The 25,819-nt window shown below is 51.5% G+C and overlaps 1 protein-coding gene across 6 annotated transcripts in view; it reads right to left on the bottom strand.

The window, feature by feature from the left end:
* Positions 1 to 2,851: 2,851 nt before the first annotated feature.
* Positions 2,852 to 25,819, bottom strand: part of POGZ (pogo transposable element derived with ZNF domain) — an 84,836-nt gene continuing 61,868 nt past the window's right edge. For 3 of the 6 annotated variants that reach the window (XM_053278224.1, XM_053278221.1, XM_053278223.1), the window contains exons 5-20: positions 25,137 to 25,245; positions 23,694 to 23,873; positions 19,919 to 20,113; positions 18,399 to 18,508; positions 16,201 to 16,535; positions 15,042 to 15,196; positions 14,767 to 14,867; positions 12,810 to 12,955; positions 10,897 to 11,056; positions 10,444 to 10,616; positions 9,048 to 9,188; positions 8,647 to 8,706; positions 8,167 to 8,241; positions 7,481 to 7,593; positions 6,003 to 6,027; positions 2,852 to 5,881 (exon numbers count right to left, since the gene is read on the bottom strand). In XM_053278224.1, the coding sequence (XP_053134199.1) occupies positions 4,300 to 5,881; positions 6,003 to 6,027; positions 7,481 to 7,593; positions 8,167 to 8,241; positions 8,647 to 8,706; positions 9,048 to 9,188; positions 10,444 to 10,616; positions 10,897 to 11,056; positions 12,810 to 12,955; positions 14,767 to 14,867; positions 15,042 to 15,196; positions 16,201 to 16,535; positions 18,399 to 18,508; positions 19,919 to 20,113; positions 23,694 to 23,873; positions 25,137 to 25,245 (3,660 nt within the window). In that variant the 3' untranslated portion in view covers positions 2,852 to 4,299. Of the gene's footprint in view, positions 5,882 to 6,002; positions 6,028 to 7,480; positions 7,594 to 8,166; positions 8,242 to 8,646; positions 8,707 to 9,047; positions 9,189 to 10,443; positions 10,617 to 10,896; positions 11,057 to 12,808; positions 12,956 to 14,766; positions 14,868 to 15,041; positions 15,197 to 16,200; positions 16,536 to 18,398; positions 18,509 to 19,918; positions 20,114 to 23,693; positions 23,874 to 25,136; positions 25,246 to 25,819 lie in introns of all 6 variants that reach the window. The other 3 variants (XM_053278225.1, XM_053278227.1, XM_053278226.1) reach the window with 3 other exon arrangements.

The following is a 25,819-nucleotide window of genomic DNA, read 5'->3' as shown; positions in this document are numbered from 1 at the left end:
CAGGGATTCGAACTGGCAACCTTCTGCTTGTTAGTCAAGCATTTCTCTGCTGTGCCACTTAAGGTAATTTGTACACCACCCCAAACTGTCATCTCTGGGTGGTTAACAGCACAAAAAACAAGCTAAAACCAAACAAAAACGTAAAGCAATTTAGAAAATTTTCAATCAAAAGCAGATTAAAACCTAAAGATTAAAAAAGCTGGAAAAGCTTGGGTGAAGAGGTGGGTTTTCAAATGCTTTTTAAGCCACAGCAGCAGGAGAGAGGGCACGCTTTCACCTCTGGCCTGTGGGCTTCCCAGAAACATCTGGGTGGGCCACTGTGTGGAACAGGAGGCCGGACTAGAGAGACCTCCTTGGGCCTGATCCAGCAGGGCTGTTCTTAAGGACCTGCCTTGGGGAACGTTGCGAGACCAGCTGCTTTTGAAGCCCCTTCCTCTTCTGACTTTAAGCAAAATGCTCTTGTGAAGCTTGAAAGCTCGCTGAATAGTTTTGCAACAAAGGTGGTTGGAGTAAGTGGTGGGAGAAATCGGGAGCTCAGGCAGCCCCCCCTGCAACCACCTGGTTCAGGTGAAGAGAAAGTGCTAGTTCGGATTAAAAGCAGCACTTCTCAAAGATTACCTTCAGGGAAGTTTTTGTGGAAGAGTCTGGGGTCTACTCTAGGCCACACAGCCAGCGGGATGGCTCTTAAAGCAGTCCCCCCCCACCCCACCCACAGCTAGCCTGCTGCTAAGTGGGTGCTACACTTAAATGGAAGCTAAAGTTTGGGAAAGGGCCAAAAATAATAAATGTAGAGCCCTGCTGGATCCAACGGAGGGTTTGTATGGTCCAGTATCTTGGGGCCATCCAGCAAGGTATCCACAAGGCACACAAGCCCCCCCAGCTGCTGCTACCCTCCCGCCCCCCCCCCCCCACATCACTTAACATATGAAGGCAAGACTACCTCTGTATATAGAGGCTTCATTCATAACTACGAAGAACATAAGAGCCCTGCCAGATCACACCAGGTAGTTTCATCCAGTTTCTCCCAGCGGCCAATCCGATAACAGCAGGAAGTCCACAAGCAGAGCCCCAGGACAAGTGTCTTCCTAGCCTCTCTCCCCCAACAACTCTTCGCTGTGATGGCTACATGAAGCCTCCATCATCAGAAGCCATATCCCTCTGGAGAGCCTCTGAACCGTGGCCAACTCTCCTTCATGCCCACAGCAAGGATTCGGAGAGCAGCAGGCCGGCTTCCTGCTTTTAACAGAATAGAGACGACTCAAACCGCACTAGACTCAAACCGGCACTAACCGTTGGAGCACAAGCACACTGAAGTGTGTGAAGAGTCACGAAGGGAGTTTGGAAATGTTTGGATTTCTACATCAGCTGCATGAAGTGGCCGCAAGCGTGCACTCGGTCCTCTCACCTCCTTCAAGTTGGCAGACCTTCCCTGATTGCTCCCAAGAGTAGACGCTCCAGCATGCAGATTCCAGGCCTACTCGGGAGACGGCAGTTCCACAAACATAACACAAACCCCAGGGCGACCACAACACACCGCAGCCCTCGATGCAAAAGCAGGCACAGCCGTAAAGTGGGCCCACTCCCCCCTGGCAAACGGCCTAACAGCAAAGCAGCGGCAGGGGGCGGGGGGAGGAGGAGGAGAAAAGCAGCAGTCACGTAACCACAGTTTCAAAGATGAAAACCAAGACAACGGTAGAAAACGTATCCCCTCAAACCAAGGTCTGTTGCCCCCCCCCCACTACTCCCACAATCACACTTTACACAGGAACATGGGAAGCTGCTTTAGACGGAGTCTGGCCATTGGTCCCTCTAGCTCAGTCTTGTCTACACTGGCTGGCAGCAGCTCTCCCAAGTTTCCATGCAGGCGTGTCTCCCAGCCGTATCTGGAGATGCTGCCAGAGGGCCTTCTGCCCGCTATGGCCCCATCCCCAAAGGGGAATGCCTTCCAGCACTCCGTCACCCATCCAAAGGCAAACCAAACGGTGGGCCCTGCTTAGCAAAGGGGAGACGCCATCATCACGCAAGACGGCCATCCTCCCCATGTTGCTGAACCCGGCAACAGCCTGCCCAGCTGATTTCACAGCAGCCCAACTCAGAGGCAGCGGAAAGCCACCGTCTCTCGCTCCCCTGACAAGCCCATCCAAGCCACGGTCTCGCCCACTCTCCCTCCCCTCTGCACACGACAGATCTAAAAATAAAACACGACAGCTCTGCACGCCATCCAAACACGCAAGTCACAGGCACGGCCCGTCCGCTTGGTGGGAAGCCCGGGTTTCCTGCTGCAGCCACAGCGGGCTGGCAGTCGCTGATCTCCCAAAGGACCCAGATCCGTTTGGGAAACCAAACCATTCCACCCTCGTATATTACCCAGACTGCCAAGTGAGCTGGCGCTGTGCTGTGAGTGAGGAAATAAATAATAATAAAACACTGACATTGGCAAGCAGTATCAAGCCCAAAGAGTAACACATTAAATATGCTGAATTCTGAATGGAGAAATAATAAAGATCATCACAAAAAGGTAGCCCGTTTTTTGTTTTGGTCCAAGAACACTACTGAACATACTGCAGAAATTTCGGCAAACCTGCCTGAGCAAGCTCAAGGAGGCAAGGATCTAAGATATCAGATATTCCAATTTGTCTGAAGATCCCTTGGAGGAGTTCTTGCGTCAGACCCCAAAGGTAAGAGAGATAAGGATACAAGGGGTTTTTCTCTCTCTGTGTGTGTGTGTGTGGTGGTCCCCCCACCTGCCCCAGGAAATCTCACCTGATAACGCCCGAGGAGAGGAACGGGCATCCTCTAGGCTGTTCGCAATGTCCTGCGGTCCTCCAGAATAAAAACACGTGTTTATAAATCCATTTCCCTGGCTTTATTAAATGTTCCACATATGTACATTTCAAAGATGAACCATTTACAGGTCAGCCCGCCCTACCTCCTGCGTCCCTTCAGTCACTGGGGGTGGGGTGGGGATGGGGTGGAGTGGGCCAAGGAGGTCCTCGAAACCTCAGAACGGAAAAACAGAAATGGTGCAGAGGGTGGGTGGGGGGGGTTCGCACGTTTGCTTTCTCTGTCATGTCAAAATGCTTTCGTTTTTAGACCATAATACATTACAGTTTTTAAAAAAACTCTCAAACATGCAAACAGTAGAAAAAACATCTTTTCGTCATTATTATTTTTTTTTTACCTCTGGCAGTGAAAAATAAAAACAGGGAACTTCCCGCCTCTTGTGCATGTCACAGCCGGTTCGATCGGAGCGCTCGATTCAGGGAACGTAGTGTGTGTGTGTGTGTGTGTGTGTGTGTGTGTGTGTGTGTGAGAGTGTGTGTGTCTCGATGCTGTTGGAGAAAGCAGGCTTCAGTAGAGATCGATCAAGGCTGAAAAAGATTTCGAGTCCACAGTCCAGGACACAATCAGCTCAGAATCTACCGCCCAGGACAATCGCTGTGCTGGGCCTGGATCTTTCCACAGTATACTTTTGTCAGCAATGTGAAGAAGCAGGCGGCTGATGGTTTCTCAGATGGAGAAAGCACTGTCACAAAATCAAAGTCACTTTCTACAAGCGGATCTTTGTACAACCCATCTTAAAGTATAGGGTTACGGAGTCCAAGGAGTCATTTTGCTGGTGACAAACAGATGGAATCCACCCTCTCCCTCCCCTAAACGCTCACCTTGCACCCCTTCCTTTTTTTTTTTTTTTTTTTTTTAGCAAATTCCCAAATTTCAATGGGTGGACACAGAATGTTCAGCATATTAAAGTAATCATTCAAATCTTTTTTTTTTAAAGGGGTACCCTCAGAAACTGACATCTCTGGGTCCAAGTATTAAAGGGGGGGGGGAATCCGTGTTACAACAAATTAAAGAGAGAGAGAGGAGATTTAGAGATACTGATTCATTAGCTACATATCGGTTTGCTTCATTGTCAAAAAAGTCACATTGATGATGTAGTAGAATTAAAAAACCCTTTTTTGCACAATATAAAAGAAAAAAAAAACCCAGAAACTATAATACAGTTGAGGTAAAAGAAAAATGCAAAACAAAAAATATTCACCCACAATATATCTTCAGAAAATACCAACACAGTGATTTAAGAAGAAGAAGAAAATAAGCCAAAAAGAAAAAAGAAATGAACAGCATAAATGGCTATTAGTTTGCGTGTTCACCTACTACTCTCCTACACCCACAAATCCACAGGGAAGTGAAAATGGTCTCATCCAACATTTAGTTTAAAAAGGAGGGAGAGAGAGAGAGAGAGACAGAGCGAGCGCGCCCTCCTTCGGATCGGCTGGGAACACAGCCGGCCACTCAGATTTCCATCAGATCCAGATCGGCATCCTCAAAGCCGTAGAAAGACTCCGTCTCGCTCTCCCCTTCGAAGAGCTGGTGGAGGATTTCGGGGTTCGCGCCCTCCTCGGCGTGCGCCCCGTCCTGCAACTCGCCCTCCTCGTCTTGAGGCTCATTGTTGAGCTTCAGCTGCTCCTCCAGCGATGCAATCAGCTCATCCTGCATGTCGGCATTGCGGGTGGGGGTGTTGGCCGTGCCGTCGGGGCCAGGCAGCACGCTGGCCACCAGGAACGACTGCTGGACCAGTTCGGGGCAGTCGCTGATGACCTCCAGGACCTCGGCCAGCCAGCACAGGACCAGCTGGAGGAGGATGTCCGAGTCGCAGGTGGCGTCGGCCATCTCCTTGGCTTGCTCCTTCCACTTTTTGTGCAGGAAGTTTTTCACGGTCCTTTTGATGCAAACGTCCAAGGGCTGGATTTTGGAGCTGCAGCCGGCAGGGACGACAGCCGGCAGTGTGCTGGAGGAGCTCAGCATGGAGAGGACTTCTTCGGAGAGGTGCGTCCGGTGGCAATCCAAGACCAGCATGCCTTTGCTGTTCTGGCTCTCTATGTGTTTCTGCCACACCTTGGAGGACCACAGCTCCATGATTTCGTCGTCGCTGTACCCGCTCTCCTTGGCCTCCAGCACGATCATCTCGGGCACGTTGGCGGCCTGCTCCACGCGGCCCCGGTAGAAGACAAGGGTGGGCAGGACACTACCGTCGGCCAAGATGGCCAGGACGATGTCGCACCAGGGCTCGCCTGTCCCCACCGCCTGCAAGGCATTTTCCTTCCGGTCGTCACTGCACAGCACCTCCACATCCAGGAAGAGGGAGATCTCGTCGATGGCTGCAATCATGGAGAGGGGCAGGTCCTGGGTGTGGATCTGCCGCTGCACAAACTCTATGAAGCCGTTGGCATTCTCCTCAACGTCTTTGGGGAGGGGGTGGGCCACTGCCCGCCGATTGTGCGTACTGAGGTTGTGTCGAAGCATGAACCGCACCGCCCACTCGTAGGAGATCTTGAACCCCCCCTCCAGGGACCGCCCGATTTTGGTGGCCTTCTGGAAAAGGGTCTCCTCGTTGACCGGCAACTGCTGCTCCCGCTGGGTGAGCACCCACTCCGCCAGCTTCTCTTCAGCCTCCAAGGAGAGGTACTTGCCCTCCGACAGCGACGCCACGTTCTCCTCCTGGAAAGCCTGGAACCTCCTCAGCCAGCGCCGGATCCGCCGCGAAGGGTTCTTGAAGTGTTCAGCCGCCTGCTCCGTGTTGCAGCACAGAGCAAAGAGAACCACGCGGAGCTTCTTCACGGAGAGCTGCTCCTTCTTGCTGACGGGCTCGGGCGGCTCCTTGGCCGGCGGCTCCTCGTCCTGGTCCTCCACGTTTAAGCACTCCTCCGCCTCGGCGGCTGCGGGTCTTTTGTCCGCCTCCGGCACCAACTCAGTCACCTCCTCGTCCTTCTCCTCTTCGAGCATGGGAGATGGCGAGTTCACAGGAGCAGCTTTGCTGGCGGGGTAGGTGGAGTCCGGAGGAGCCTTTGCACCTCTGTCAAAGGGCTGGATAGGCCTGGAGGAGAGGAAGAGAGAGAGACCGGAGAGCTGTGTTCAGAGAAAGAGAAGCTCTCCCGCGGCGGGGGCAGGTGGCGGGAGAACAGGAAGCCCAAGACGAGGGCCCAGAAAAGACTCACCTTGAATGGGAACTCCAGGCAGGACCTGTTAAGAGAGGGAGAGGAACAACAACGGGAGGTTAAGCCAGTGACAAGAAATACTACAACAGCAGCAATTTATATACCGCTTCTCAACAAAGGTTTCCAAAGCAGTTTACACAGAGAAATAAGAAATCAATAAGATAAGAGGGATCTCTGTCCCCGAAGGGCTCACAATCTAAAAAGAAATGTACGATAGATACCAGCAACAGTCACTGGAGGGATGCTGGGCTGGGGGTGGCCAGTTCCTCTCCCCCTGCTGAATCAAGAGAATCGCCACGTTTAAAAGGTGCCCCTTTGCCCAGTTAGCAGGGGGCAATACAGCACTGACATGCTAGTCGGTGCTAGCAGTACACCCAACCCCCCATGCACAGAAAGGGGGTGACAACCTGGCCGAGTTCTCAGGCTCAGCCCACAGGACATCCAGGAGCTGGGGCTGATGCACGGATCTTCCCACCCTTTAGGAAGCCAAAGGCCTCTCGGGCCTTGCCACTTCTTGGCCCCGTTCCACCTCCACGGTGACTGGCCCTGGCCCTTTCCTGACACCCCGCACACCGGCCTTTGCTCATCCCTGTTTCCAAGGGCCTCCCGACTTCTTCCTCTCCCTGCTGGCCTGGCCTGTCTTTCTGGAAGTGACTTCAGCCGGCCTCTCCAACACATGGTGTGCATCACTCCAGCCAAGCACCACCTGGCTGGAGTGAGACCCAGGCCTTTCTACTCTCCTGGTAACACAGGGATGGCCCACACACTCCAGCACGCGAGAGCCTCTTTCCTTCATCCCCCGCAGAGAGACCAAGACTGCAATCCCCTTATTAGAACTGGAAACTGAAGTGAGGAGAGAGGGAAACCAAGGTCCAGAACCAAGCCCCTTTTGGGATAAAACCTGTTTGTTTTTACTTGCTTCCATATACGGTAGGTATCACTTTAAGATCCAACCTCTGAGGAACGGGGGGGGGGGGGAAGAATGGGGCAAGGCAAGAGCAAGGAGGTGACCCACGGAAGGAGGGGGCTGTGAGTGAAGGCAAGGCCAGACCACAGAAGCCCTTTGAAATCAAGAGGGGAGGTCTTCTCTCTCGCTTCTCTGCTAGGGGTGCGCACGAACCACGGTTCGAGCACCGGTTTGGTGCGGGGAGGGGAGCTGGGGCTATACCAAAGCGGAGAGCAGCTTCCTGCTGGGGTGGTTCTCGGCCTCATGCAGTGCCAGCGTGCACATGATGCCCACGCATGTGTGGGCGCCTCTGTCTCCTTCTTAAGGCTCTCGCTCTGAACTATGTTTTGTGCACACCCCTATTCTCGGTCTTTCTCCCTGTTGGGAGAGGAGAAGTGGGGGGGCTGCAATAAGAGGGTTTTTTTTGGTTCCTTTCTGATATAACTGCACAAGCACTGGGGACAACGGAGAACGCGGCAGAGAAGTCCTGTGCCGCATCAGCCTGTCTCTGCTCTGGCCCTCCAGTCTTTACCTCGTAGGATAACGTTGCTGAATTCGTGCGACGGGTTGAAGACGAGGTGCTTGGCCATGGCGTCGCCTTCCGATGTTGCAAAGAGACAGGCAGAGCAAGCCAACCGTACCCCACTGTGGGAGAGGGAACAGAAAAGAAGGGGTGGCACTCGAGTGGCAGATCTCCCCACCAGCAAAAAAACAGCTTATGGCAGAAACATATGCCCAGACAATGTACATTTGTTTTGTCACAACGCAGCTACTCCAAGACAAACTGCACCAGAGTGGGGGATCTGAAGCCTTTTTATATGGCCTTGTGAGAATCGTATCAGCATTCATTTTAAAACAAAGCTTCTAGTCCTCATTGCTGACCCAACAGATGTTTGAAAACAAATAAATAAACCTTGAAAGGCTGGTTTAATTTTTTTTAAAAAAAGATCACAAGTCACAATTCAGCATTGACTGAACCCCACAAAATCCCAACCTCAAGGACAGATTAAAAATGAGACAGGCTTGAGCAGAAGACAGGAATCGGCAGCATATGTTCTAGAGGCCTAGAGTTTGCTTCAAGATGTGGTGGTGGCAGCTGTCTTGGATGGGTTTTAAAAAGGGACAACACAAATTCATGGAGGAAGAAGAAGAAATCTATTGGCAGCTATCAACTGTAACAGGTAAATGGAACCTCCATATGCGGAGGCGGCTATGTACCAGATGCTGGGGAGCAACAAGAGCTGTTGCCTTCTGGCCCTGCTTGTGGGCTTCCTGGAGGCGACGGGCTGGCTACTGTGCAAAGAGAGATGCTAGATTAGAGGAACCCTTGCTCTGCTCTCCAGCAGGGCATTTCTTATCAGCCAGCTACTTTACAACAATGCAGAAAGCACACGGAGGGTCTGCACAGCTCCGGCTTGTCAAATGCAATTTGCCCTTACTCGAGTGGCCTCCCAAAACGCCCACAGAAAAACAGCCAGCTGAGAAACAGGGCTTCTTGACATGGTGGCTTTGTGTCTGGGAACCCCCCTCCCGCCGCCCTGAAAAAAGGACCCTGGGAACTGCAGGCTTATTGGAGATCTCCTGGCTCCCAAACACCGTTCCCCAAGGCTCCTTGGCAAGAGAGGAGCGAAGGCAAAAGAAGTGTTCCCAGAAGAGGCGAGAAGGGAAACCATTCAGTTCAGAGAAGTTTTGCCTTACCAAGCGGTGTAGTTTTTGAACAAGGCCAAGTACTTCGGGCTCTTGCGAGGAACATGGTTGCTGTTAAAAAGAAGACCCAAAGCAGGCAGAAATGTTACCATCCGTATGGCGCCGAAAGGGGCGAACACATTACATGGCTTAACCCAGCGGGAAAAGGAGCCCACCAATATTCCTATTCCGAAAAGGTTCAAAGCTTTTGTGCACAGGATCTTGGGCCTGCCTGTTCATCGGCCCGGCCGATATTTTCCCCGTTGCTCTCTCCGGCTCCAAGTATTGGCCACCTCTGCAGCTGTGGGGGGGGGGGGTTGGACTCAGCGGGCACTCAAAATCTGGGCCCCCCTCCTTGTCCCCCCCTCCCAAGTCGCCGCCTGCTACTCCCGCCCTGCTAGCGCGGCACTCACTTGATCATGTGGTTGGCGTAGGCGCGCGAGCAGCAGGTGCTGTAACGGCACAGCGAACAGTGGACGTAGGTCGGGAAGTGGTTCGGGAAATCCGGGATTTCGAAACTGCACTCCAGGCACGTCTGCCTGCCAAGGACGCTCCTGGGGATAAAAGGGGGAGCAGCCGGATGAGGTCCCGGGTTTCCGGGGATCAAAACAGCGCTTACCAGGCACCCCGACACACATCCAGCCCACAAAAAATGCTGAGGTAAGAGCCCTCAGACAGCCAACTTGCTCTGCGGTCTTCCCAACATGGCAATTCAAAATGTCCAGGCCAACACAAGGGCGGCTTCAGGGAGCTGGCATCATGGCCATTGACAAGCCCTTAATCCCTTCAGCCCACTTTCCTCCTGGAGGAAAGAGTCTGGACTCTATCAACTGCCAGGGGCCAGAAGAGGCTCCCATCAGCACACAACCTATCGCTAGCCAGATGGAACATTGGTACGGATCTTCACTGTAAGCTGCCTTGGGATACCATCTTGACTGAAAAGTGGGGGTGAATATGATGACCAATACCACCACACTGGAACATAGGAAGCTGCCAGATACTGAGTCAGACCACTGGTCCCTCTAGCTCAGTATTGTCTACACAGGCTGGCAGCGGCTTCTCCAAGGTTGCAGGCAGGAGTCTCTCTCAGCCCAATCTTGGAGATGCTGCCAGGGAGGAAACTTGGAACCTTGAGGCTCTTCCCAGAGCGGCCCCATCCTCTCAGGGGGATTTCTTACAGTGCTCATACATCAAGTCTCCCATTCATTTGTAAGCAGGGTGGGCCCTGCTTAGCTAAGGGGATAAGTCGTGCCTGCTACCACAAGGCCAGCTCTCTTCTCTAGAGGGTTGTCTGTTCCCTCTGAACAAGGACAGAGTATCAATGCTAAGACTGGAAGAAAGGAAGAGCCAGCTCACACTATGAAGGCTATTCATTAGGGATTCTAATTGTACAGTTGATCAGGATCCTGAAAAAATAAGCTTCTTGTTTGTCTTTGTTTCTAGTCCTCATGGCTTGAGAAGGGACCCTGAAAACACTACCCTCAAAAATTATTTTGACATTTTAAAATTCCTCAAATTAAAACATAACAGCTCTGCAAACTGACCCACGGAACAGTGAGGCCAAGGTGTAAACATGCAGCTGATCTACAACATAATGTAGGGATTTAATGGGATCTGCCTGCCTTGGGTTGGAACATGACCCCCAAGGGTGAAAGTTGGGGTCCACCCCGAGGCAGGAAGAAAGCCATTCGGATGGGAACCGCTCGAGTAGAGTTTTGGTTCAGGGGGCCAGTGAGCAGCCTCATCCGAGCCGCCTGAACTTTCCCTCTCCAGAACATCTTAGTCTGAAACTCAGGAAGCAGCGCTGACATTTTCCTGACGGCTTTCTTCTGGATGTTCCTCTGCAGAGGCGGGTACGGGAAGTTGGGCTGGGGGTCCGAGGAGGCCGACAGCAGGGTGGCGTCCTGCAGCAGGCCCGGGGGCATGTCGTTGGTGGAGAGGGGCACGGTCCGCGGCTGCCCCCGGGAGGCCCGGATGGTGACCTGCAGCCAAACACACAGGGAGGAGAGAAGTAATAGGCATGGCCCGCCCGAGCCAGGGGCTGTCCCACTTCAGACTGCTGGTGTGGGCGGCCCTCGGCGAATACTCCTCCGCACAGAGCGAGCGAGCCGGCCAGGGAGAAGGCAGGCCCGAGCCAAAGCGTTCCCAGTCATCACGAATGGCTCGGGAGAGTCATGGCGACGGAAACCCCACAGGCCCCACAACCCACCCACCCCCAGTCTCCGCCAAGCCCCCCAGGCTCTCCCCACTCATTGCTTGTACCTTGGTGCCGGGTTTCAGCCCCTCCAGCTGCTTGGGCTTGCGGAAGGTTTTGTGGTGCTGTAGTTTGTGTTCAATCTTGTCCTTGGCAAAGAGGAACTGCAGCCGGCACTTGTTGCAGTGGTAGACGCTCTTCTTCTGCAGGAGGGGACCAAGCAAAGCCCGCACGGGCCCCCCACCCCCCCAAAAGGGAACTTTAGTCATTTCAACAGAGGCAGAGTCGTGGAGGGCGCCAGTCAGAACCGCCCACGACACCCAATCTTTCGAACAATCCTGCAACGACCATTATGTCAGAACTGGGGCTGGCGTTTGCTCCCGGTGCCCTCTCTGCCCGTTCGGCATGAGGCCTCTCGGATTGGGAGCTGCTCTTAGGAATCGCAAGTTGCCTCGAGCGCTTTGGCAGAAAGGCGGGATGTGAACGGCAGTCAATAAGCCAGAGAGCCCGAGAGTTCCTAAGACTCCGCAGCAAAATCGCTCCTATCGCAAGACATCAAGAATAGCTAGCATTTGTAGCGTGGACCAGACTGAAAGAGCAAGGCCAGTTTCATTTGTTTTTCATCACTACGAAGAACAGGGAGGTTTGGGGGTGCAGGACCCCCCACGGCTTCTAGGTGATGGGGAGAAGCTGCACTCCACTGAAATTCTCCCTTCTACACAACTAAGAAGTACCGAGGACGCCATCTACGGCCTTGAAGGCGACAGTCTGGCTTCAGAGCAGCTGCGCCAACCCCAACAGCGGAGTGACCCGGACCCCGAGAAAGACAGGCTGTGAGTCTCCAAGTCACCACCTGTGGAGGCACACACCTGGATGCTGTGCCTTGTGCACCTGGAACATCCTAGAGCCAAAGTCTATGGCCCGGCATTCCTAGTCCCGCCCCTCGAGGGACCCCCACCCCCACTCAAAGGGCAAACCAAGTCCCATCCCACTCGCTTCTCTTTTGATAGGGCCCTAGCTGAGCATCTGCTTTGCAGACCGGAGACCCCAGGCTCGATTCCTAGCAGCATCTCCCAGTAGGGCTGGGAGAGACTCCCGACTGAAACCCTGCAGAATGGAGCTAGATGGACCCAGGGCCTGACCCTTGATGAGGAGGCAGCTTCCGAGGTACCTATCCGCTCCATTTGGGGGATGAGGCCACAGCTCAGTGGCAGAGCATCTGCTTGGCGTGCAGAAGGGCCCAAATTCAATTTCTGGCAGCATCTCCAGGCAGGGCTGGGAAAGACCCCGGCTGGCAGCTTTGGGGAGCTGCTGCCAGGTCAGAGCAGGCAAGACTGAACGACATTTCCTACGTTCTTGTGACAGCCGTTACACCACTGCAAGAACGTTCCTTCTCAAGTTGGGCCTTTTCTTCTTCTTGAGGCGTCCCCTCCCTCTTGGTTTTCCAGTCTTGTTTTTATTTCCCGTTATTATGATGATGTGGGCCACCTCCAGCCTCAAAGGCAGGATGCCTGTGAGTACCAGTTGCAGGGGAGTAACGGCAGGAGAGAGGGCAGGCCCTCCACTCCTGCCTGTGGCTTCCAGTGGCATCCGATGGGCCACTGTGCGGAAATGGGCCTCATCCAGCAGGGCTGTTCTTGTGTTCTTATTATTATTTGCATTTTATATTCCACTCTTCCTCCACAGAGCCCAGAGTACTACATACTTGTGTTTTCTCCTCACAACAACCCTGTGAAGTAGGCTAGGCTGAGAGAGAAGCGACAGGTCCAGAGTCACCCAGCTAGTCTCCTGGCTGAATGGGGATTGGAACTCAGGTCTCCCCGGTCCTAGTCCAGCACTCTAACCACTACACCACCCTGGCTCCAGCGCTATCCCGCTTGTGCTCCCTGCCTGCTGTCTCCAGTCCAGGAAGCGGTGGACAAAGGCGGAATAAGGCTTCACCCCGGGTGACTGCGCAGCGCCACGGAGGTGGAGACCTACCTGGTGCCGCATGAAGTGTTGCTGGAAGGCGTTGCCGTTCTTGAAGACCTTGAGGCAGTACGGGCAGAGGAGGTGCCGCGTGTCTTCGTGCACCATCCGGAAGTGGCTGTCCACCTCCGAGTAGAGTGATGAGCGGTACTGGCAGACCTGGGGGGGGGGGTGCAGGGGGAGAGTCATTCACACAGGAGCAAGACAAAAACAGAAGAACTGGCCCTGCAGGGTCAGACCAAAGCGCCAGCAGCCTAGTGTCTTGTTCTTGGAGAGGAGAGCTGGCCTTGTGGTCACAAGCATGACTTGTCCCCTTAGCTAAGCAGGGTCTGCCCTAGTTGCATATGAAAGGGAGACTAGATGTGTGAGCACTGGAAGAGATTCCCCTCAGGGGATGGAGCCGCTCTGGGAAGAGCATCTAGGTTCCAAGTTCCCTCCCTGGCAGCATCTCCAAGATAGGGCTGAGAGAGACTCCTGCCTGCAACCTTGGAGAAGCCGCTGCCAGTCTGTGTAGACAACACTGAACTACATAGACGAATGGTCTGACTCAGTATGTGGCAGCTTCCTCTGTTCTTGCCAGTGGCCAGGCCGATGCTTCCAAAAGGCACCTTTCCAAGGAGTGAGTCTCTTCTCTTCAGAGTAACTGATCTAACTCACCCGCAGCACAGCAGCCCTCCTGTGGCTGTGGCTGGTGTCTGCCTTGGGCTTCTTTTTAGATTGTGAGTCCCTTGGGGACAGGGAACCAGCTCATCTATCCATTATGGCTTTTTTCTTTGTTAACTGCTTTGAGAACTTGTATTTACAAGCAGTATATAAATATTTGGAGGCGGAGGAGGAGGAGATCCACACAAGCAGGGCCAGGAGGCAAATCGCCCCAATCCTCATGGCCCCCTCCCAGCATCTGGTAGTCAGTGGCACAAGGCATCCAGCCTTCGGATGCCGCCATGACTCATAGCCAGACAGACCTCTCTTCCTCCTCCGCGAGTGCCAAATCTCCTTCTAAAAGTTTACCGCTTTGGTTTTTTCCTTTTTTGTTAGTTACTTTAGTTTTTAATTTAGGATGTAATTTTAATGCTGTCTTGCTTTGCATGTTTTTGTGCACCGCCCAGAGTCTTTGGAGGGGGCGGTATATTAAATGTTTCAAACAAACAAACAAACAAATAAATAAAAGCACTGGAGACAACCACTCTTGATTAATTTTCCGGGTCGTAGAGATGATTTTTATTTAAACTATTTGCTCATTAATCCGAATTTGGATGTTATTCATATTGTGGCCAAGTATTGTTATCTAATATGCCAAATGCGTATAAATGCAGTCTGATTTTATATTATTATCATTTTCTTATTTGTTTTAGATTGTTGCATTGCTGGTCTACGACCGGAATAAAGTTTTACTTACTGACTCACTCACTGGAGACAATGGCCACTGCCCAAGAGAGTGCCACAAATTAATTCTAAGTGGCGTGAAGTTTCCCTTCTGGTCTGTCCTACTGTCCATAAATTCCACTAAAGGACCCCAAGGTCTAGCAGGAAGGAGGAAAACGTCTCTTCCCCAATGCCTCTGCACCATCCACCATTCGATCAGCACCTTTATCTCCACCTGCTCATCCCGCTTTGAGGGCCGAGGCAGAGGAGAGCAGACACACAAGGCAGCTAGCTAGCTTTTTCTGACACAGGCCTCTTGCCTGTCCTCCACGGCTGACATCTTCCGGGAGCTCCCAACTGGTAAAGTGACTCTGAATATGGAGGTTCCATTGAGCGACGAACAGAAGGGGAGGCCCCCCGCAGGCTTTGAAGGCCCTAACGCCCTGGTGCTCAGAGCTCCCTCCACACCCAGCTGGCGAGCTTCCAGAAGTGCCAGCTTGGCTACTGGACTAGAGAGACCTTTGGTGCAACCCCGCAAGGCAATCCTTTGGGTCCCAGTTTGCGTCGAGGAGGAGAAATCCCTTCCCGTGGGGCAGCCTCAGTACCTGGCAGACATAGGGCATCTCCCCCGGCTTGTGGGTGTCCTTCATATGCTGCAGGAACATGGGCTCACTCTCAAATGCCCACTCGCAGATCTTGCATTTGGCTGCAAAAGGGAGGAAGCACATTAAAGACCCATTCCCCACAAGGAAAACATTTGCCGGGGAAACCGAGAACGAATGTCCTGTTGCCTCGCCCAGGTCTCGTGGACAGTGGCTTTCTGCCCCAAAGGAAAGGGGAACCTGGAAGGCAACCGCCTCCTGTTCCAGCTTGGACTTACTGGTCGATTCGTAGGGGCTGTGCACGTTCTCCAAGTGGCACTGCAGCTGGAAGGGGGTGGTGAACTGCCGGTAACAGTGCTGACAGATGGTGTGGACGTCCACTTCTCCGTTCTGCTGATCCAGTTCGACATGGTGCTTCATGTGATTCATAAACCTGTGGGGAGGAAGAAAGTGTTCCTGCTTCTAAGAAGGCAGGAGGGAGGGAAGATCCCCTGTTCTCTCTTCCCACGCTCCCTCACTGCCCCCAGTGCCTGGAACACCCTCCTGGACCGCCTATGGGGTGCTGCCTTGCTCTCTCTCCCCCTGAAAATCCTGCCTCAAAGGACAACATTTCCAGCGCTTAGCATCTTCACTCTCATTCCCCATCTCTGGTAATTTTAAAGAAACATCTGAAAACCCATCTTTTCGCCCAAGCTTTCTCAGCTTCCTAACATTTGGGGGTTTTAATTTCTGGTTATTTTTAAATAGTTAAATTGTTTGTAAGTTTTTGTATATGTTTTTAACTGGTTTTATGTTATTGTAAACCGCCCAGAGACTAAAGTTTGGGGCGGTATACAAATCTAATAAATAAATAAATAAATAAAATAAAATAAAGCTTCGCACATGTTCATAGCATCATCATCATCATCATCATCATCATCATCATCATAATAACAACAGTAGTCATTACTTTGCAATGTGTCACTATTCTATGTTTAGGGGTGTGTGTGTGTGTGTGTGTGTAAAATATTGTTCACCGCCTAGTGTCTTTGGAGGAGGCGGTATACAAGAAATTTCAAATGAATGAATGAATGAATGAATGAATATAACTGGTATGTCAGTATCACATTTTACCTTGCTTTTTCGAAAAAGATTCAATAAAACTCATGTTTATAAAACAAGTTCCCCTGAGGCCCATTTCCTCCTCCACTCCCAGCATACCTCCTTTTAAAATTCTTCTCCAGCCACCAGACCATGATTAGCTTTTTTAGATGCCACAAGACTCTATGTGGCTTCTGCAGCAACATATTTTGTGGGGGAGACTTCCGTGGCATCGGGGCGGGGTCTAGGCCATCAAAGCGAATGCCACCATCAATCCCCAAGGTTTGGAAGCCTCCACTCTAGGGAGCCGGCTGTTCCCTCCCCCCCCCCGCCAACGTTCAAGGCTGCTGCTGTTACCGAATGTTGTTCTTGAGCCTCTTGGTGCAGTGGGGGCAGCGGAAGGACGTCGGCACCTTGGGGAAGTTGAGCAGCTGGTTGACTTTGCCGACGTCCCGGCCGTAGTAGAAGTCGTCCACCAGCATGATGAGCTTGCTCTGGGCCCCGTCGGCCACGCCGTCACTTTGCTCAGAGGCTTTGGCTGGCGGCGAGAGGGCAGGGATGGGGGTGGAGGAGGGTGGCGAGGTGATGGCGGCCGTCTTCTCCGGAGAAGGGGGCTTGGGGGTTGGGATATTTGGTTCAGACTCCAGGGGCTTCCCTTTCTTCAGGAACTCCACCATTTCAGGGCAGCAGTACTGGGGGGGGGGGCAAGAGCAAGAGTAGGAAACGTGACCGGCGGAAATGTGTAGAGGGCAGGTGTGCTGAGGGCTGGGCCCCACTGAACACCCACACGGAGTCGCGGCCCTTCAGGCCAAAGCAGGCTCTGCCCTTTCCGGAAGTCGGAAGGTTGCTAGGCATGCTGGGAGGAGGCTGGGGATTGAGGTCACGTCTGCTCCAGTCACAACCGAAGTGATGTCTCACAAAGGGCGGGTGGACAAGGGTGAAAAGGCAGGATGGCTTCGGGGTCGGGGCTCTCCCTCACAGGGGAAACAAAGGCAATTACCCTCCCCACCCCACCAGCTCCCCACAGTAGCAAGAAGTTCCAACGGGAGGAGTCGGACAAAAACGCATAGACTGACTCACAGAGAGACTATAAGACTCCACCTGAACCCAAGACAAGGTTTCCCCCCAATTTTTTTGAAATTAGAAACCAGGAGCTCATCTTTATTTCAGAGTCCTGTTGCTTCTGAGTAAATGCAGGCATAACCTGTATCTAACCTCTACTCTTTGGGGGGCGGTGTGTGTGTCTTAAACTCAGGGTTGACTTCATGCATGTAATATATGGTACAAGCTGTTTTCTGACAAGGATAAGTTGAAAGTGGGGGACTTCCACCCTGAACGGCAGCAACTGTGTATTTTACAACCATCCCCACAGCCTTGCTGCTATTTAAGAACTAAGAGGTGGGAATGTATATTTAAGAGCTTTTGATAGAGCTGGGCTGTATCCAGCAAGTGATCCAGGACAATGTCAGTGTGATATGGACATTTTGTAGTTTACAATAACAGATGGGCAAAAAATCCCCCACCATTTCTTGGCGACTAGATTCTTGGCAGGGACACCTGACCCCCATCCAATATCTTTGCTTACATAATACTTAACATAGTATCCAGCAGGTTCCCAAGATTCCACAAGCAGGCAGGGCCCTAAGATTTGGGGCTTTCACAAAAAAACACAGTGCATGTTCCTAGTCCTCCTAAAGCAGAGAGCCAAGAACTGAAATGAGCTGGGAAGTCAGTGATCCCAATCACAGCTCACCAGCCACATTTTCCCAGCCTTAGTCTGGTATCTGCTGTGCAAAAGGAGATTCGGTTTAAGCTATCACCGCTATTAGCCAGGAATGCCCAACTCTGGCCCTCCAGCTCCTTTTGGACTACAGCTCCCATCATGCCCAGCCATAATGGGCAATATTCAGGGGAGGTGGGAGCTACAGTCCAGCCACAGGAGGGCCACAGTTGTGCAGTTCTGTCCTAGACAGACCTACCCTCTACGGATGTGTCAACCTCCTCGTCTTGTGGCAGCAAGCATGACTTGTCCCCATAGCTAAGAAGGGTCTGTCCTGGTTGTATATGAATGGGAGACTTGATGTGTGAGCACTGCAAGATATTCCCCTCAGGGGATGAAGCCGCTCTGGGAAGAGCAGAAGGTTCCAAGTTCCCTCCCTGGCAGCATCTCCAAGATAGGGCTGAGAGAGATTCCTGCCTGCAACCTTGGAGAAGCCGCTGCCAGTCTGTGAAGACAATGCTGAGCTAGATGGACCAATGGTCTGACTCAGTATATGGCAGCTTCCTATGTTCTCCTCTTTAAAACCATTTGTGCCAGCAGTGACAGGTTCTGGAGCTCAAACTCCAGACGTTAACCATGCCTCGTGTGAAATGGTGCCTCCTTTTTGGAAGCAAACTCTGACCAGATTCACCTCATTGACATCCACCCCTCCGACTTCTAGTATGCTAAATCGCCATCTACCCAAACTGCCACCCACAGTGGCTGGAGACTTTGTCCCGGGCCCCCAGTGGAGCGCAACACGCCTCGTCCCGCTTCTCAGCAGCAGGTTACTTACGCACATATGGCCTCTTAAAGCTTCAGTGACTCGAAACTGGGCATTGCACCGCGGACAGACCTTCCGCCCGCTGTCTTGCAAGTCGAAGGCGGGGATCGGCGAGGAACTGACTGTAATGGAGAGAAGCAGAAGAAAAGTCCAGGCTGGGATCCAGCAGGTTGTCCTCTTGCTCAGACTAGGCACGACTCCCGCTAAGGGGGTGGGGGGGTGGGAGGGCAGCTGGGCCCCACAATATTAGATATTCAGGGCACTGAACAGAATTCAAGGATTCGACAGGGAGGGAGGACACTAAGATCTCCAGTTTCCATTGGACCAAAAAAAAAAAAAAAGGCAGAGCATACTGCTGGTCTCAGAGCCATGAATTCAAGGGGTGAACTGGAAGGCCCCCTCTTCATCTCTCCCCAGCGCCACAGAGCCCGTTTAAGGCAAGCTGCCCTCTTTTCACCACGCCTGCAGTGGGTGGGGATGATAATTTATTATCATGATTATTATTATTATCATCATCATCATCATCTACATTTTCTATCCCGCTCTTCCTCCAAGGAGCCCAGAGCGGTGTACTACATACTTGTGTTTCTCCTCACAACAACCCTGTGAAGTAGGTTAGGCTGAAAGAGAAGTGACTGGCCCAGAGTCACCCAGCAAGTCTCATGGCTGGATGGGGACTTGAACTCGGGTCTCCCCGGTCCTAGTCCAGCGCTCTAACCACTACACCACGCTGGCTGGTGTACTACTGTTTTTAGTGTTCCTATTTAGACGTTTTATTTTATATACTCTCTTTTAGCCAGTGCTTTTTGCATTTTATATATTCCACTTTTTATATGCTTATAATTTTAATAATGTTATAGCTATCCTCTTTTTTTAAGCGTAGCAGCCTTTTAGTATTATATTATAGCTTCACAGCATTCGAATAGAAATTTAAAGTAACACGGTTCTATGGTTTCATAATTTGTTTTAATCATGCTCTACTGCTTTATCTTACGCTGGTCCTGGACCTTAATAAAGGTGATTGATTGAAGCAGGAGTTCCAAAAAGGCTCTGTCTCTGTGGGGCAGCCAGGACTGGGACTGGGGCAGGCACATCTGCCATCAAAAGGGGCAGACCAGAAGATTTACATGGCTCCAGGCTGAGAGGGACATGAGAACAGCCCTGCTGGATCAGGTCCAAGGCCTACATAGTCCAGCATCCTGTTTCATACAATGGCCCACCAGATGCCTCTGGGAAGACCACAGGCCAGAGTTGAGGTCATGCCCTCTCCCCTGCTGTTGCTCCCCTGCAGCTGGTATTGAGAGGCATCTTGCCTCCGGCTGGAGGTGGCCTGTAGCCCTCAGACTGGTAGCCATGGATAGACCTGTCCTCCATGAAACCCCATGACAAGTAAACCAACTTTGCATTTCACCCAGGGGGAATCTGTCCTCTCCGTGCACCCAACACAGGCAGAAATGGAGTTTCCAAAGTGGGGATTTAGGAGGGTTCGGAGTAGCAATATTTTTAGCTCTTCGGCCGCCAGCAGGACCCACCTTTCTGTGAGGAGGACTCGGAAACGCTGACTCTCTGGGAGCTGTGGGCAGGGCTGTTGTTGGAGACAACAATGGGGCCTGAGCTGGGGCCCAGTGAAGGGACCGTATTCAAGGTGTTCACCAGCTTTGCCACCTCGTTGCTGTTCTCGCCCGTCACGCCAGGCCTTTTCACCGTCACAAAGCTAGCAATGCTCACTGGAGGGAGAGAGAGCGAGAGAGAGAGAGAAATAGTTTTCATTCCAAAGAGGAACGGGGTGGGGAGGGGGGGGGAATTGGAATAGACATTTCATTAGGTGAAAAAACAGGTTGTGCTGGCAAAGTTTCAAGGCATTCCTTGAACAAAGCAGGAGAAAAATAGGCTCCTCTTGGAAATGTAAGCCAAGCGGCTGAGTGTTCTGAGTTCAAGTAATGGCATGTGGAAAGAAATCCCTTCTCACGACTTCCAGAACAGCTTGGCGGTGGGGCGTAGCTCAATGTCTGTAGAAGACTATGTGATTTGCATGCAGACGGTTCTAGGTTTATCTCCAGTTCAAAGGATTTCGGGTAGCGGGTGCTGGGAAAGGCCTCTCTTTGCCGGGGGCTCTGGAGAGCCACTGCCAGTCAGAGTCAAGCAATATTGGGTTAGAATAGCCTGGCTCGCCAGAAAGCAGCTTTGTGTGTTCCTATGGATCAGATGCAGATAATGGTTTGCTGGATCTCTTAACCCCATGGGGAAGCAAGCTTTGGGTCCCATTCATCTTGAAAATGGAATACTACTGGTGGCCCAAATGTGGGCTTGCTTGCCCTCCTTTGACGCAACTTCCAAAAACTAGGGCCATCCGCTGATTAAAGAATATTTAGTCAAATGATCATCTGCCTTTTGACAGTCCAGTACATTTCATTTGGATGTAACTAAAACTTCAACGTAATTGACTTTGGGAAGGAAGCGTACCAAAACATATAAATTTAGTAAACGGAAAGGCCTTGTTTTCCATATTTTTAATCTGTCCCCATCACAGTAATATACCAGAATTCAAACAGCACCTCCACCTCAAAAAAAACCCCAAACAATGTAGCCCTTAAATTAGTACTTAAAATATTAGATTTAGACCAGGGAGACCCAGATCCAAATCCTTGCTCAGTGAGATGAAACTCACTGGGTGACTTTGGGCCAGTCTGCCTGTCTCAGTGTATGCTGAGAGAATAAAATGGGGGGCGGGGACGAGGGGGAGAACCATCTATACCAGCTGCAGCTTTTTAGAGGAAGAGCACGATCAAAATGTAATAAGCAAATGACCTCACAACCCTACTGGTTAAAATCAGTCCCTGCACAGGCAGTAATCAACACAAACTTTAATTGGCTATCATACTGGTGAACAATATGGTGATTGAGACCGGTGGTGCCTCTCAGTTCCAGGTCAGGAAACAGCTTGGAGGAAATAAGATTATTTAGACCCATTTCAAACGGGGTTGAGAGTGCCTTGGTCAGCCTGATGGATGATTGCCAATTGGGTATTGACAAAGGAAGTGTAACTCCGTTGATCCTTTTGGATCTCTTGGCGGCTTTCAATACCATCGACCATGGTATACTTCTGGGTTGCCTGTGGGAGGTGGGATTGGGTGGCACTATTCTACAGTGATTCCGTTCCTACCTCCTTGGCAGATTCCAGATGGAGTCTCTTGGAAACTGTTCCTCTGCAAAGCAAGAGTGAACGTATGGAGTTCCACGAGGCTCCATACACTCCCCAATGCTTTTTAACATCTACATGAAACAACTGGGAGAGAACATGAGGAGATTTGGTGCAGGGTGCTCTCAGTATGCTGAGGACGCGCAAATCTAGTTCTCATCAACTTCATCAGGTAATGGCATAACTTCCCTTATTGCCTTATTACCTTATTGGAGGTAGTAATGGGCTGGATGAGGGATAAACTGAAATTGAATCCAAATAAGACTGTCCTGTGGCGGGGTCAGAACTTGAGAGATGGTTTAGATCTGCATGTCAAAATGGGGTTACACTCCCCCAGAAAGAACAAGTACATAGCTTGAAAGGCTCCTGGATCCGAAATGCTTTCTGGTCTCTCAAGCTGAGGCAATGGCCAGGGGTGCTTTTTACCAGCTTGGGCTGATATGTCAGCTATGCCCACTTCTGGAGGAAAATGACTTTAAAACAGTGGTACATATGCTGGTAACCTCCAGACTTGACTTCTGTAATGTACTCTACATGGGGCTGCCTTTGTACGTAGTTGGAAACTACAGTTGTTAAAGAATGCAGCAGCCAGACTGGTCTCCAGGATAACCCGAAGAGACCACATAACACCAATCTTAAAAGAACTGCACTGGCTGCCAATATGTTTTCGAGCAAAATACGAAGTGCTGGTTATTACCTATAAAACCCTTTACAACATGGGTCCAGGGTATTTAAGAGAGCGTCTCCTTTGTCATGAACCCTCCTGCCTATTAAGATCATCTGGGGAGGTCCGGTTACGTCTACTACCACTGGCTCTCGGGACCGGGACTTGTCTGTGGCTGCCCCAGGGCTCTGGAATGCATTCCCTGTTAAAACCCGTTTCTCCATCAATGGCTGTTTTTAAAAAGATCCTTAAGATCTGTTTTCTTGGGCTTTTTAATTAATTTTAATTGGTTTTATATCATAATTGTTTTAATAATTTCAACCTGTTTATATATTTGTTATATTTTGACTTATGTATTCTGCCCAGGATGCACATCAGGTGGTACAGAAATATGATCAAACAAACCGACTGCGGGGATGAGGGTATGGTGTCTGATCTAATCCTATTGGAAATTGGAAGTGTCAATAAATTGTGTTTCAGCTTAAGACTGTAAAATGTTTAAGTGGGGGGCGGGGTTTGTCTAATCTGCTTGCCTGGAATTCCCCCCCTTTAAATTTGGGAACTGGGATTAGGGCAAACTGAAGGTCTTTGTCACACAAGAAATACTTAACTGAAACTGTCTGCTCTGAAGTGGCCTGCTAATATTTCTAGGCCAAGATCCCATTTCTGAGGATGGCCCAAACCTCTTATGCTTTGCATGCAAAATGCGTCTCCTCTGCTTCAAGTCATTCCGGGCAGCAGGGTTTAGCCAAGGGAACACTGCCGGAAACACTGGGAGTATTAGTATAATCAGCGTTGAGGAAACCCACTGGTTTACTAGTCTGTGACGAGTGGAAAATGATGCCTGACGAGTGGAAAAAAAGTCCTGATGAGCGAATGATGGTTCCTCAACGTTGTTTGAGGAACCATCTGGCAAGTAAAATATTTTGTCTGGCTGATAGACTGAGCCAACATTTCTTCACCCCTGAATACAAGGCAGTTTCATACATTCCCTGCTTTATTAAGAGACTGAGAAGGATCACTTTTCAAATCTGCTTTTCTTATCTTTCTATACCTATTACCTTTCAAAATCTACAGGTCGAGGCTCACAGAACATTTTGCACTTCACGGGGGGACAGGAAGAGACTGGTGCTCCTTTTAGCCCCTCTCTCGGGAGGGGGGCAAGCTGAGGATAGGAGACTTGTCCTCAGACCCACATGGTGCAGCAGAACCCAGGAGGCTGGGGTCCCAGTTCCTCTGTTCTGAGCTCTAGAGAATGAAGATCAAGTGCCTTTTTTTGGTTTGTTTTTCAATTATTATTTTTTTGTTTCCTCCCCATGGGAAGTCTTACCTAATTTGGGGTTAGTAGCTTGAGTGGACTGCCCTGGCTGTTGTACAGTTAAGTGTCCCAGTGCGGTTGGTGGCGTTGCCGTAGGAGTAGTGGAGGTGCTGGGAGAGGACTTACTTGGCGGGGGCGCCTGCGACTGTGGAACCGTGCTCCGGATGGTAAGGGTGGCCGGAATGACCGTAGTGAAAGTGTTGGAGGACGGTCGGACCGGCATGGTCGGACCTGGTCTCACCTGGGCCATTTGGGAGAAAACCTGAGGGACGCCGACGGCGGGCTTCACAAACTGGGTGCCAGGGGCTGCGGGAAAAGGTCAGAGGGGGCTGGTCAGTTCTTGAGACTCTCTGGGAAATGCTATAAATCAGGGATGCAACGTCTCACCCAAAACAAAGATTCTAAAAAACCGATCAACCTGAAAGATGCCCCCAATTACAATGGGGGCTACAGGAATGTACAAACCCCCATAGCCTGGGGGACAGAGCACCTGCTTTGCATGCAAAGGGTCCCCGTTTGATACAACAAATATTTATATACCACTTTTGAACAAAAGTTCCCAAAGAATATATATATGGCTCCCTGTCCCCAAAGGGCTCACATTCTGCAAAAGAAATACAAGACAGACACTAGCAACAGCCACTGGAGGGATGCTGTGCTGGGGATGGAGAGGGCCAGTTGCTCCCCCTCTGCTAAATACAAGAGAATCCATCCTTTTAAAAGGTGCCTCTTTGCCCAGTTAGCAGGGCATACCTGGCATCTCCAGTTAGGATTTCGGGTAGTGGGGCTGGGAATGAATCATCGGCACTTATCGGAAAGGTCATTCTCCTCAGTGGCAGGGAGTGTATCTGGTGGTGTGCTCATCGGATGCACTCCCCCACGGAGGGAGAAAGGCCTTGGAGAGCTGCTGCCAGTCAGAGCAGACGCCACTGGGACAGACGGATTGGCAGATGGACTCTCTATAAAGCAGCTTCAGGTGCCGAGGAAGGACTATGCCCTAGAGGTCCCAGGTTCCGTTAAACAAGGAGCTCAGGTAGCACGGGAAAGGCAAGATTCTCTCTCTTGGGGCTGCTGCCAGAGTAAACGCTACTGAGTGTGATGGATCAATGGTCTCACTCAGGAGGACGGCCACTTGATAGGTTTGCCAGAAACTATTTTTTGTAGCCAAGGCATGGTGAACTTTGCAGGCAGAAGGTCCCCGCTTCGGTCCTCAGCCTCTGCAGGCAGGGCTAGGAAAGACTCCTGCCTGAAACCCTGGAGAGTGGCTGCCTGCCAGTGCAGACGAGACCGAGTCAGATGGACCAACGCTGAGCTAGACTGGACTCAGAAGAAGGAAACTGCCGACGTTCCCCGTTTCTCTAGCCAGTTCTCCGTTCCTGCCCCTTTCACACCCCTTCCCATAAAACCCCTTTGCCGCTTCCATCCCACGGAGACTCCGAACAGAAGCAGAAGAGAGCCCAATAAGGACATCTCGGCGTTATGTACGCCAGGTGGGCACAACAGCTCTCTTGGGCCACAAACACGCTCCCGGCTGGCTGCCCTGCTTCGCAGAGTCGCTCGCTGCCTTACCTGGGACGAGGGTGATGGGCCTCACAGTCGGGCCTTGCTGGACGTTCAGGACAATCCCGACCTGGTTCATGGCGTTCTGCACAGGCCGGACATTCCGTACGGGGAAGCCCTGGGGGGTGCAAGCAAAAGGAGGCGCCTTAGCAGGCTCATCGCAGGTTGTAGTCAAGGCGAGGGGAGCCGAGCTGGGTTGAAATCGGGAAAGTTGCGCTCCTGCTGCCAAACAGGCGGTGCAACTTTTAAAGGTGCCTCTTGGCCTAAAGAGCAGGGGCAGCAAGGAGAGCGCCTCGCCCCCAAACCTTTCTATTAGCAGCTGTGCAGTACAAGGGAGAGAAGACTCGGAATGGGACCCGCTGGCTCCCACGCTACCATCTCCCTCCTAGCTGTTCTAAACCCTCCCTGGCCCAAGATAATGTCCACCGCAGAGAGCGACCTCTCTCAAGATCCAGCAGGACGACGCCTGTTCTCGACAGGGGCTGACATAAGAAGGAAAAGCTTAACTTCTGTGGGGCTACTTGGAGTACCGTGTTTACACAGCTGATCGGTCTCGTAAAACGAGAACAACCTGTATTGCCCGCACTGGTGGCAATCTAGACCCAGGGGTATAGATGCAGAAATATAGTCTCCCCATCCCCTGCTAGGGCTTTCTTCTCCTGCCTCCTGGCTGCAGAGTGGCTAGCAGAGGG

This window comes from Hemicordylus capensis, chromosome 14 (genome assembly GCF_027244095.1).
Source record: "Hemicordylus capensis ecotype Gifberg chromosome 14, rHemCap1.1.pri, whole genome shotgun sequence".
NCBI lineage: Eukaryota > Metazoa > Chordata > Lepidosauria > Squamata > Cordylidae > Hemicordylus > Hemicordylus capensis.
This window is presented reverse-complemented; position numbering and strand designations above follow the sequence as displayed.